A 13,739-nucleotide genomic window follows, 5' to 3' on the forward strand; every position below is an offset into this window, starting at 1 on the left:
AGAATGGCTTCATTCTTAAACTCGATCACGCTCGAAAGTTCTTCCCTGCCAATCTCTGCACATAATGGCTTCATTTTTCAAACGGGCTGCACATGAGTTCTGCCGAGATATGTTGTCATCCCACAATAAAAGGGGACTTTTGAAAGCTGCGTTATCTGCCTTCAGCAATGCAGAGCTCAGTGAAGTCAAAAGCTGTTCATGTCGAGAATAAATATTGTGCTTGGAGATTTATCTTTCATGTTGATCGGTGGCACGAGGCAATGCTTGGACATGCACTTGTCAGGCCGTACCCAAAGACTTTCAATTGCCTGCGAGTACAATGTTTAGATACAAGCATCTCCACGAAATCCAATAAATAATGACGTTTGCAATCAGTGAGGAGGGGGGCTAATGGGTGGGGAAGAAACTGGTGGAGAGGAAATGGAACTTGAAGAACTAATAGAATCATTGAAGTTTGTGGTCTAGAAGGAGGCTAGTTGGCGCATTTTGTTTATGCTAGCCTAAAGAGGACAGAAGGGTTTTGGCCCGAAACATAGCCTATTTCCTTCGCTCTATAGATGCTGCCTCACCCGATGAGTTTCTCCAGCATTTTTGTCTACCTTCAATTTTCCAGCATCTGCTGTTTCTTCTTAAACATTAAACTGATTAAATTAATCCCGCTTTGCAGCTCTTGGTTCCGAGTCTTGTACATTCAAGTCAAGAGAGTTTATTGTCACGTGTCCCAGATAGGACAATGAAATTCTTGCTTGCTGCAGCACAACAGAGTATTGTAAGCAAAAATACAGAACAGTTCAGTTCAATATACACATAAATAAGCAGATAAAATGCAATAGGCTGTCACAGTTCAGAGTCTGTTCGTTGGCGAGTTTAATAGCCTGATGGCTGTGGGGAAGCAGCTGTTCCTGAACCTGGATGTACCAGATTTCAGGCTCCTGTACCTTCTGCCCGATGGTAGTGGAGAGATGAGTGTGTGGCCAGGATGGTGTGGGTCCTTGATGATTTTCTCAGCGACTGCGATAGATCCCTTCGATGATGGGGAGGTCAGAGCCGATGATGGAGTGGGCAGTGGTTACAACTTTCTGAATTATTTTCCGCTCCTGGATGCTCAAGTTGCCGAACCAAGCCACGATGCAACAAGTCAGCATGCTCTCTACTGTGCACCTGTAGAAGTTCGAGTGAGTCCTCTTTGACATACCGACTCTCCGTAATCTTCTCAGGAAGTAGAGGCGCTGATGTGCTTTCTTTATAATTGCATCAGTGTGCTGGGACCAGGAAAGATCTTCTGGAAATGTGCACGCCCAGGAATGTGAAGTTCCTGACCCTTTCCACTATAGTCCCGTTGATGTAAACGGGAAATACCGTCACGGCGAATGGGGGCTCTGGAAGGCACATCAGTGTTCTCCCTATCAAAGCTTGCGTAAGACACATTGAGCTCATCGGGGAGTGATGCTTCGCTGACATTTGAGCTGCCTCCTGATTTCGCCTTGTAGGAGGTGATGACATTCAGGCCCCGCCACAGTTGCTGAACATCTGTCTCATCCTCCAGCTTGGAGCAGAAGTCCCTTTTGGCCTTTTTGATGAAACAGAGCATTCCCTCGGCTTCCTTTGGTAAAGCAGCCTTGCCCTTAAGTCCTCCACTTTATTTTCAAGGGACTATAGATTGGCCAGTCGGATGGTAGGGAGAGGGGGTCGAAGTCCTCTGCGCTTCAGTCTGACCTAAAGTCCTGCCCGTCGGCCACGTTTCCAGACACAATGGGGAGCCTCTCCGTTGTATCCAGGTACTGTACTTACTGAACCAGCTGTTTCTGCGAACCTGCGCTGGAACGGGGATTCCCTCACAGTCGGTAGCTCCTGCTCTGTTTTGATTGGGGATTCCCTCGCAGACGGCAGCTCCAGCTCCTTTGCTCCTGGGAAATCCTGCCCGTCGGCTCTGGAGGTCTTCCCGGTGTTTCCAGTTACAGTACCTGTGATTCCGGGTCGGGTTCTCTCCAGCGATCCAGGGAACGCTTGCAATCGGGGGCTCCCGCAGCTGCAGGAGATAGCGAAATCGCTAGTGCCTACAGATGCACTAGCAGCTTGTCCGTTACGGCGCCGATTTCTGCCGTTTTTCTGATCCTGCTAAGTTGATTGTAGCTGTAAATAATCCTCTTCTCTTGGGCTGCTGGCAAAATGTCGCCACAGGCAGGCGCCATCTTACAACCCGGGCTCATAAATTCATAGATTGTAGGAGCTGAATTAGGCCATTCGACCCATTAGGCAACTCCGCCATTTAATCATGACTGTTCTATCTTTCCCTCACAACCCCATTCTCCTCCCTTCTCCCCATGACCCTTGACACCCGTATCAAGAACCTATCAATCTCCACCTAAATATCTATTGACTTGGCCTCCACAGCCTTCTGTGGCAATGAATTCCACAGATTTACCACCCTCTGACTAAGTAAATTCTTCTTCATCTCCTTTCTAGAGATACATCCTTTATTTCTGAGACTATGGCTGATCTATCTTTCCCTTTCAACCCCATTTTCCTGCCTTCTCCCCTTAACTCCCGACACCCGTACTAATCAAGAATCTGTCAATACCCATTGACTTGGCCTCCACAGCCGTCTGTCGCAATGCGTTCCACAGATTCACCACCCTCCGACTAAATAAATTCCTCCTCATCTCCTTTCTAAAGGTACATCCTTTTTTTCTGAGGCTCTGGCCTCTGGTCCTCGACTCTCCCACTTGTGGAAACATCCTCTCCACATCCCTCTATCCCTCTTTCACTATCTGTGAAGCCCCCCTCCCCCATCCTTCTAAACTCCAGCGAGTGCAGGCCCAGTGCCGTCAAACGCTCATCATAGCTTAACCCAATCATTCCTGGGGCCATTCTCGTAAACCTTCTCGAGTAAAACGTCTCGTAAACCTATACTCTCTGGAATGCGGGAGGCTTAGAGCGAACATGATTGCTGTATTTAAGATTATGAGGGGCATGGATAGCATAGACTGCAAGAAACATATTCCTATATTAGAGGTAGATAAAACTAAAGGACATTGATTTATGGTGAGCGGGAAGTTTGACAGGGGATCTGTGGGGACCTTTCTCACACACAGAGTGGTGGGTACCTGGAATACATTGCTTGTGAGAGTTTCTGGCAAGAGTTACCTTGTACCTTGCGAAGAGTCCATCAGGGACTATACTGGAAGTTGGACAATTTTATACTGGACAATTTTTTTGAAATTAAAAAAAAAAAAAAATTATCAAACCAATTAACCTACAAACCTGTACGTCTTTGGAATGTGGGAGGAAACCGAAGACCCCTGAGAAAGCCCACGCAGTTCACGGGGAGAAAGTACAAACTCCGTACGGACAGTGCCCATAGTCGGGATCGAACCCGGGTCTCCGGTGCTGCATTTTGCTGTAAGGCACCAACTTTACCGCTGCGCCACCGTGGCTGGTGTTTAGATGAGCATAGAAGGCCAAGTGCTAGGTGATGGGTCGTGGACAGCAGTCCACTTGTTGACTTGGGAATGGTGGACCAAACAGAGTGTTTCCGCGCTGTACGATCAGCCATGATCGCGTTGAATGGCGGTGCTGGCTCGAAAGGCCGAATGGCCTACTCCTGCCCCTATTGTCTATGATGCTGCGAGCGAGCTGATCTCTGACAGTTACATTCTTTCTCCGTGCAGGGATGATGCGTTCCATCAGCAAGAGCTACAAGACCTTAAGGCCTCCTTAAAGGTGAGAATATTCAACACTTTCCATGTCCACCTTCTGTTGCACATCATTGTTGCCCTGCTCAAAAGATTGGTGTTCATAATTCATTGGAGCAGAATTAGGCCATTCAGCCCATCAAGTCTAGTCTGCCATTCAATCAAGGCTGATCTATCTTTCCCTCCCCATAACCGCTGACACCCGTACTAATCAAGAATCTGTCAATCTCAGCCTTAAAAATATCCATTGACAGCCTCCACATTCTTCTGTGGCAATGAATTCCATGCATTCACCACCCTGACTAAAGAAATTCCTCCTTGTTTCCTTTCTAAAAGCACCTTCTTTAATTCTGAGGCTGTGCTCTGGTCCTAGACTCTCCCACCAGTGGAAACGTCCTGTCCACATTCACTCTAATCAGGCCTTTCACTATTTGGTAAGTTTCAGTGAGGTTCCCCCCCCCTCATCCATCTAAACTCCAGCAAGTACAGGCCCAGTGCCCAACACTCATCATAAGTTAACCCACTCATTCCTGGGATCATTCGTGTAAACCTCCTCTCGATCCTCTGCAACGCCAGCACATCCTCCCCGGGCACTTTCCCTTGCAACCGCAAGAGATGCTACACTTGTAGCTTTACCTCCCCCCTCCACTCCACCCAAGCAGTTGTTCCAGGTACGACAGAGGTTCACCTGCACCTCCTCCAACCTCATCTATTGCATCCAGTGCTCTAGATATCAGCTGATCTACATCGGTGAGACCAAGCGTAGGCTTGGCGATCGTTTCACCAAACACCTCCGCTCGGTCCGCATTAACCAACCTGACCTCCCGGTGGCTCAGCACTTCAACTCCCCCTCCCATTCCGTATCCGACCTCTCTGTTCTGGGCCTCCTCCATGGCACCAGAACAGTGAGCACCACTGGAAATTGGAGGAGCAGCACCTCATATTCTGCTTGGGGAGTCTGCATCCTGGTGGCATGAACATTGAATTCTCACAATTCTGTCAGCCCTTGCTGTCTCCTCCCCTTCTCAGCTCTCCCGCAGCCCTCGGGCTCCTCCTCCTCTTTTTTTCCTTTCTTCTCCCCACCCACCCCCCATCAGTCTGAAGCTATTTCCTTCGCTCCATAGATGCTGCTGCACCCGCTGAGTTTCTCCAGCATTTTTGTGTACCATCCTTCCTCAGATATGGGGCTGACAACTGCTCACAATAACCCAAATGCAGTCTGACTATGGAGTTATAAAGCCTCAGCTTAACATCCCTGTTGTTGTATTCTAGCCCTCTCAAAATAAATGCTAAGTAAATCATTGGTGTCTTGTCTCTGCAGGAAGAACGCTGGTTCTCAGAGGAGCTGAAGAAAGAACTGGACAAAGTGCAAGGACAGCTGAAGCAAGTAATTCATTTCAAATACTTAGCTGGGTTGGAGCACAAGTGCCTGGATTCAATTGGTGTAACGTTTCTCATATTTAGCCACGTGGCAGCAGCACCAACATCTATATTAGTCACTCAGCAGATCGGGCAGAATCTCTGGATGACATGGATAGGTCATGTTTCGGATCAGGACCCTTCTTCAGACAGATTGTATCTCCATATTGGTTCATATTGAGGAACAGAATGGTTGAGGCGGCATGATGGTGCAGCGGTAGAGTTGTTGCCTGACAGTGCCAGAGTCCCGGGTTAGATCCTGACTATGGGTGCTATCAACGTGGAGTTTTTACATTCTCCCTGTGACCGTGTATGTTTTCTCAACGCTCTCTGGTTTCCACCCGCACTCCATAGGCGCACAGGTTGGTAGGTTAGACACAAAAAGCTTAAGTGACTCAGTGTGTCAGGCAGCATCTCTGAAGAAAAGGAATAGGTGGTGACGTTTCGGGTCGCAACCCTTCTTCAGATTGAGAGTCAGGGGAAAGGGAAACGAGAGATAAGTTCAAGTTACTTTTATTGTCACATGCACCAACTGGTACAGTGAGATTTGAGTTACCATACAGCCATACGAATAAAAATGAACACAACACACGATAGAATTTAACATGAACGTCCTCCACAGCAGAATCAATGTTTCCCACTGTGAGGGAAGGCAATAAAGTTCAGTCATCTAACTCTTTGTTCGCCTGTGGTCGGGGCCTTTGAGCCCTCCGCAGTAGCTGCTATGGACGGCCCGATGTCCTGGCCCTCTCGCCGGGATGATCGGTACTCCGAAGTTGGATCGTATCGGAAAACACTCGTGGCTTGGAGTTTCCAAATCGGCCACTTCCTACCGGAGACGGCGGCTTCTGAGTCCACAGGCCGAGCTGGACAGAGCTCCTACACTGGTGACTCCTGGCGAGGGATCCTAGGCCTCCGCGATGTTAAAGTCAGCGCCACCCGCGGGTTAGAAGCTCCGGAAACCACAGCTCCACGAAGTGAGGGGGGGGGGGGGGGGACACGAGAGATGCAACACAGAGAAAAGACGCATTTCCGTCCAGGTAAGTGACTGGGAAACGGTTTCCCCCTATTTCCCCCCCACCCCCACATAAAAAAGACTAAGAAACCTTTAGAACATACTTTTAGACACACTAAAATTAACAAAATGGGTGAAAGGACTAACAGCTGCTGGCGAGGCTGCCACTACGATGGCTCCACCCGACGCTGATGTAGAGAGATATAGAACAAATAGGTTAATTGTCCCTAGTGTGTGTAGAATAGTGTTAGTGTGTGGGGATCACTGATCGGCACGGACTCAGTGGGCCCATGGTCCTGTTTTCGCACTGTATCTTTAAAACTAAACTAAACTAAGGAACTGGGAGATCCAGAGATGTAAATTCTGTTTTCATTTCATTTAATTCTTATTTTATCGAACAGGCACAGAGCATATAAGCATGAACAATGTGGTAATATTTTATAAGTCACTGTTTAGGCTTTGGTTGGACTATTACATCCAATCAGGTCACCTCACTTTGGGAACGATCTAAACATTTGGGTTTAGGTTTATAATAGTCACGTGTGTTGAGGTTGAGTGAAACGCTTTGTTTTGCCTGCTATCCAAACAGATCAGATGCACCACACATAGATACAATCAGTTCAAACTCATATTGATTAGTAGGACTGGATGTCACAATCCCTAAGGTTCTTCACCACAACTGACACCCGGTATTCTTGGGGGTGACCACTAGGTGATTTTGCTACCAATCAGACACGTCTTCAGTTGTGTACCTCAACATCACTGGGTGTTTTGGCCTTTTATCACAAGACGCCCTCAGTCGAGGCAGGCCCACCACAGGGTGATCAGCCCTGGGTATGTGTCTTTTGGTTAGCCTCTAGATGGTCACGTGGCAGCCCAGACAGCATTGTTTCTCTTCAGCCACAGCCAGTGACTGCTCCATTGTGATTTTTTCCTTCCATCTTCCTCTCCACCGCTGGCTGTGGCTGGTTGGGCTCTGGACTCGTGTCCGTTGGTGGGACAGTACTTGGTTGAGCTTCGCCCGGGGTGCTGATACCCTGTGGACTGTGGTGGTTAACCTGCCACTGGGCTTCACTCGGCTGATTTGGCCGACCTGTTAGAAGGTAATGGTCAATGCGAGGCCCCACACCAAGCTCTCCCAGGCACTTTTCCCTGCCCTGGTGGATCTTGAGACAATGTTCAAACTCAAGTACAGTAGGTGGAACAAAGGGGAAGATACAGAGTGCGGAGTATAGTTCTCAGCGTTGCAATGTAGTTCTTAGCTCTTGCAGAGAATAGAGGAGATTTGCAGAGATGAAACCTGTGTATTTTTATCTTGTGTCGCGTCTGAAGAAGCTGATAATTTTCTCGAAGTGGAGAAGATTTGATGAGGCTGTTAATAACCGTGCCGCCATTATAACGTGAGCAGTGAGGGAGAGTTTCCTGCAACAGACTTATAAGCAACAGGGCAACTGTTGATTTTAAAATAATTGACAAAAGTGGGAGAATTGTCTTTGGGTATTAAGTTGAAATGATCCAAAATATACTGCCTAAAAAGGGTAGTGTAAATAACTTCCAAAATAGAAATGTATAAATAGTTGAAGTGGAAACATTTGCAGGTCTTGTGTACAGCAGCAGGGGAGGAGAAGTGATCGGACAATCTAATCAAAGAGCTGACGCAGGCATCATTGGCTGAATGCCCTTCCACTGTGCTTTGATGCTCTGAATCTTGCCATGAATAAAAACATGATGCATTGACACCAAACAGAAAATGTATCAATCTATAGCATCTTGAGTTTTGGTGATGAGGTTAAATAAAGAAAGTTAGGGTGGCACGCTGGCGCAGCAGTAGAGTGGCTGCCTTACAGCGCCAGAGACCCAGGATCGATCCTGACTACTGGTGCTGTCTGTACGCAGTTTGAATGCTCTCCCTGTGACAGCATGGGATTTCCCCAGATGCTCTGGTTTCCTCCCACACTCCAAAGAGGTACAGGGCAAGATTCAAGAGAGTTTATTGTCATGTGTCCCTGATAGGACAATGACATTCTTGCTTTGCTTCAGCACAACAGAACATAGTAGGCATTAATGTTCAGAGTTTTGTCCGAGCCAAGTTTAATAGTCTAATGGCTGTGGGGAAGTAGCTATTCCTGAACCTGGTCGTTGCAGTCTTCAGGCTCCTGTACCTTCTATCTGAAGATGAGTGTGTGGCCAGGATGGTGTGGGTCCTTGATGATACTGCCAGCCTTTTTGAGGCAGCGACTCTGTAGGTTAATTGGCTTCAGTAAAAATAGTAAATTGTCCCAGGTGTGTAGGATAGTGCTCGTGTACGGGGATCGCTGGTTGGCGTGGACTTGCTTGGTCAAAGGGCTGTTTCCACACTGAATCTGGAAACTAAACTAAAGCAAGTTCCTTGTTCTGCTGGGATGGTATTTAAAGAGCAGCGATACAGTGCATTCAGAAAGTATTCAGCCCCCTTCACTTTTTCCACATTTTTCTAGTTTTAAAATGGATTAAATTCTTTTTTTTTTTTTAAATAATCAATCTACACACAATACCCCAGGATGAAGAAGGGAAAACAGGTGTTTAGAATTTTTTGCAAAGTAATTAAAAAGAAATAACTGAAATACCACATTTACATAAGTATTCAGACCCTTTGCTATGACACTCAAAATTGAGCTTAGGTTCATCCTGTTTCCATTGATTATTCTTGAGATGTTTCTACAACTTGATTGGAGTCCACCGGTGGTAAATTAAATTGATTGGACAACCCCTGCAGAGTAGTTATTAAGATGGCTGATCCGTGGGCGGTTGCTCCTGGGAAGCAAGTCGGGGCCTGATCAACCCCGGGCTGGGTCGCCTGGGAGAGGGTGTCTGATGTTGTGGGACCCGAAACACCCGATGACCCCAGGCCACATCACTGAGGATGCGTCCCAGCGCATCTAGAAGATGTATATTTTGCACACTTCATAAATGTGATAGTTCAGTTATTTTATTTTAATTACTTTGCAAACATTTCTAAACACCTGTTTTCACTTTTTTATTATGGGGTATTGTGTGTAGATTGATGATTAAAAAAAAAGAATTGAATCCATTGTAGGATAAGGCTGTAGCATAACAAAATGTGGAAAAAGTGAAGGGGTCTGAATACTTTCTGAATGCACTGTGCATCTAGAAGTAAAATAATTTAAAATAATTACAATGCTTATGGAATATAGATCACATGCAGGCAGAGGAGATTAGTTGTAGTGTTAGTGTGCGGGGATTGCTGGTTGGCGCGGACTCGGTGGGCCGAAGGGCCTGTATCCGCGCTGTACCTCTAAACTGGAACTAACTCTTATACAGTAGAAGCTTCAGCATTTTTCACACATTTTACTTTAAACTTTGGAGATACAGCACGGAAACAGGCCCTTTGGCCCACTGAGTCCGCGCTGACCAGCGACCTCCATACACTAGCAATACCCTACACACTAGGGCCAATTTACAGACGCTAATTAATCTAATAACCTGTACGTCTTTAAAGAGTGGGAGGGATTCGGAGCACCCGGAGGAAATCCACGCAGTCACAGGGAGAACGTACAAACTCTGTACAGCCAGCACCCACAGTCGGGATCGAACCCAGGAGTCTGGCGCTGTAAGGCAGCAACTCTACCGCTGTGTCACTGTGCTGCCCTACTTTCATACTTTAACTCTGATCGGCATTTTGATGTGAAATAAATTTCAGTTGTTAGTATTTAATATTACTAATTTAAAGCACCAATCGAGATAGCAAGTACTACCCATGTATGAATCCAGTTATACCTATTGCATTTCTGATTATTGACTAAAATTGAGTAATGGATGTGACTTTTGACCATATAATTTCACCATCTCAATATTTCCTTTTACACAATGCACGCACATCAACGTTTAGCCACCTATCCATTTGTTTGTTAAGGTAATTGCAGCGTGTGGGCGTTTTCTTTTAATCACTAGAACTGCCGCTTGGTCGAACGATAGTAGATGTTTACTCAGTAAAAATTCACGAGAAATGATTGTGTAACTGGGTGTGTGTTTTCTACTAAAGTTAGTGTGTGGGTAAAATGTCACCCATGGCTAATTAGTGGCTTCTTCCAGAGAACATTTGTCCAAAGCCACAACCAGCCTCACTCTTCAGAGTATTCATGTCATTAAATATTTAATATAGTTAAACTCATTTTCATTTCTTTTTAGGCATCCCAGTCGGCTGGAGCAACGTCTCCGATTCCCCCAGGTAACGTCTATTTAAAACATGCCGGCCGTTCTCTAATAGAAAGAGATGAACATCCAGAGCAGGAGGCCTGAAACAGAATTAACCGTTGAAATGGTGGTATTTTCTTCCTGCTCCTTTAGAGATTTCACACCTGCAGAGCCGATTGGAAGACTCACAGGCAGAGAACATGAAAATCACACAGATGAAAGACTTGCTCGAGCAGAAAGCTGCCACGTTTGCAGCGGAATTAGTCGGTGAGTGTGAGCTCTCTTCCTCTGGAAATAAATTACAGATTAGACAAGTTGAGACCTCTCGGTGCTTTAGTTAATGACGTCCCTGTGAAGTTCATTTTCTGTGGTGTCGGTAGCTAAGCCGCAGCTAATTTGCTTTTGATGAAGATACAAAAGCCTCCTTGTGACCCACGGTGCTTTTTCTCAACATTACATCTCTTGCATCCACCCAGGAAGCACGGTTTAAACTTTCTTTCGCCTGAGAGACTTTGCCTTTGTGAATGCAGTACCTTCTTGGTGCTGGTTTGAGGTTTTGGGTTGGGCCTGTTATCAGGCAACTGAACCATCCTACCAACAAAACCCATCTGAAGAAGGGTTGCCTATTCCCTTCGCTCCATAGATGCTGCTGCACCCGCTGGGTTTCTCCAGCACTTTTGTCTACATCCTACCAACAACTAGAGAGCAGTCCTGGGCTACTATCTACCTTATTGGAGACCCTCGGACTATCTTTGATTGGACTTTATCTTGCACTAAGCGTTATTCACATTATTCCCCTTATCATGTATCGGTACACTGTGGATGACTGGGTTGTAATCTGCTGACTGGTTAGCACGCAGCAAAAGCTTTTCACTGTACCTCAATACATGTGACAATAAACTAAACTCAAATAAACTTGAATCCACAGTCCCTGACTCAAAGGTGAGAACAATGCTTCTCATTGAGTCACCGTTGACTTCTGAAGGGCAGCACTGATATTTTAAAAAATCTTCCCTTTTGGCAACAAACAGACATTCTATATGAGCTCATTCAAAATTCATAATATTAGTGGCATTTTTATTCACAATATTCATATTTTTCCAACAGATATGAAAGCAAAATTTGATGACGAGAAAACCCACCGGGACCATGCAGAGATGACTCTGAAATCTTTAAAGGAGGAGCTGGAAAAGGAGAAGGGCATGGCTGAAGAACTCCAAAGTGAACTGGTATGCAAGGTTTCTCTCAACAAATGATGTTCCATAGAAAATAGGTGCAGGAGTAGGCCATTCGGCCCTTCGAGCCATTCAATATGATCATGGCTGATCATCCAGAATCAGTACCCTGTTCCGGCTTTCTCCCCGTCTCCCTTGATTCCATTAGCACTAAGAGTTATATCTCTTTTGAAAACATCCAGTGAATTGGCCTCCACTGCCTTCTGCGAGAATTCCATAGATTCACAACTATCGGGCTGAAAAAGCTTTTCCTTATCTCAGTCCAAAAGGGCCTACCCCTTATTTTTAATCTGTGACCCCCTGGTTCTGGACTTCCCCAACATTGGGGAAAAATGTTCCTGCATCTAACCTGTCCAATCCCTTAAGAATTTTTAATGCTTCTTTAAGATTCCCTCTAATCCTTCTAAATTCCAGTGAATATAAGTCCAGTCGATACATTCTTTCATTATATGTCAGTCCCAACAATGAAATAACCCTTGTGGTTTGATCCTCTCCCAGTGTGATTGACCTTTTCTGAGAGCATTCAGGATTAGCCTAGTACTTGACTTCCATGCTCGACCTCCTTGTTGCCACCTTCTTCTATCTCCTGCATGTCACCTCCATGTGCCCAGCATGACTGTCTTTCACGGGGAAAGATATATCCGGGTCAAAGCAAATGAACCCCAAATGATTGTGGGAAGTGGACAGCAACAAAGATCTGGAATTGGTAAAGGAGAGCACCAAAGGAAATTTGAAAAAAGGGTTTTCACCAGAAATGACTCCTATTCCTTTTGTCCAGAGATGCTGCCTGACCCGCTGAGTTACCCCAGCATTTTGAGCCCATCTAAAGATCTTTAGTAGGTGATTTTAAGTCTGGGATAACATCTGTTGAAGAAGGGTCTTGGCCCGAAATGTTGCCTATCCATATTCCCCGCAGACGCTGCCTGACCCGCTGAGTTTCTCCAGCATTGTCCCTAATTTTGTATCATTACGCAGTCTTGAAGAAATGAATGACACTTGGGGTCATTCAGCCCGTTGTGTTTTTACTGATTCAAAAAGAGCTACTTACTCTAATTCCACCTTCCACCGCCAGTTCTGAAGCTCAGTAGCCACAGCCTCTCAACTACAGATTCAGGTACTGTTTTTAATGTGGCAAGGGTTTCTGTTTCTACAAGTATCTCAGCCAGGGATTTCCAAACTCGTAACGCCCTCTGAGTACAAATCTTCCCTTGACTCCCTGTTAATCATTGGACTCATTATTTTGTGTCTGTGGCCCCTGCTTTTTGACCACCTCAGCAAAGTGAAATTGGGTCCTTTTTGTCCAATGTCGGTTCATAATGCATAAGGAACTGCAAATGCTGGTTTATACCGAAGATTGGCACAAAATACTGTGAATCTTTGGTTTCTCCAGCACTTAGTCTCCTGAGATGTTGCCTGACCAGCTGAATTACTCCAGCACTTTGTCTGTTTTTAGTAAACCAGCATCTGCAGTTGCTTGTGCTTACATGTTGTTGACCTCAATTGTTCCTAAACTGGTTCAAAGAAAAGACTAACTTATCCCATCTTTCCCCCATTGTTATGTTTTTCCAATCTAAGCCACCTCTGTGTAAATCTCTCCACCCTCACCAGTGCAATCAGAAACTCCAGTAATATCGTAAAACGGACTGGTAGCCTGATGATTGCAGTGTAGAGTTTTAGCATAACCTGGCTGCTCATCGTCTGTGCTTTTGCCAATAAAGGAAACTATTCCAGATGACTTGTAATCACTTTGGCAATCTATCCTGTTCCCTTCTAGAGTGTATGTAGGCAGCACGGTTCTTTAATCTCAGCATCCCCCTCCCATTACTGTGTTTCCCCTCATCGTGTTGCATCTCCCCACTACACAACCTTGCCTCCAGGAGTTAAACTGAATGACCATTTTTCTTCCCAACGTACTGGACCACCATTGTGGCACGGTACAGTTGCTGCTTACCGCGCCAGAGACCCGGGTTCGATCCTGACTCCGGGTGCTGTCTGTACGGGGTTTGTATGCTCTCCCTGTGAGCGAGTTGTTTTTCTCGTGTGCTCCGATTTTCTTCCACACTTCAAAGATGTACAGATTTATAGGTTAATTGGCTTTGGAAAGTTGTAAAAATTGTCCCCAGTGTGTGTAGGTTAGTATGTGTGGTTTGCTGGTGGGCTGAAGGGCCTGTTTCCGCGCCA

The 13,739-nt window shown here is 45.9% G+C and overlaps 1 protein-coding gene across 1 annotated transcript in view; it reads left to right on the forward strand.

Moving 5' to 3' along the window:
* The window catches only part of eea1 (early endosome antigen 1), a 98,201-nt gene that overhangs the window by 29,771 nt on the left and 54,691 nt on the right, over nucleotides 1-13,739 (forward strand). The window contains exons 5-9 of the mRNA XM_055652804.1: nucleotides 3,672-3,723; nucleotides 5,017-5,082; nucleotides 10,318-10,357; nucleotides 10,477-10,590; nucleotides 11,431-11,552. Of these exons, the coding sequence (XP_055508779.1) occupies nucleotides 3,672-3,723; nucleotides 5,017-5,082; nucleotides 10,318-10,357; nucleotides 10,477-10,590; nucleotides 11,431-11,552 (394 nt within the window). The remainder of the gene's footprint in view (nucleotides 1-3,671; nucleotides 3,724-5,016; nucleotides 5,083-10,317; nucleotides 10,358-10,476; nucleotides 10,591-11,430; nucleotides 11,553-13,739) is intronic.

The sequence above is a fragment of the Leucoraja erinacea genome, chromosome 22 (assembly GCF_028641065.1).
Source record: "Leucoraja erinacea ecotype New England chromosome 22, Leri_hhj_1, whole genome shotgun sequence".
Classification (NCBI taxonomy): domain Eukaryota; kingdom Metazoa; phylum Chordata; class Chondrichthyes; order Rajiformes; family Rajidae; genus Leucoraja; species Leucoraja erinaceus.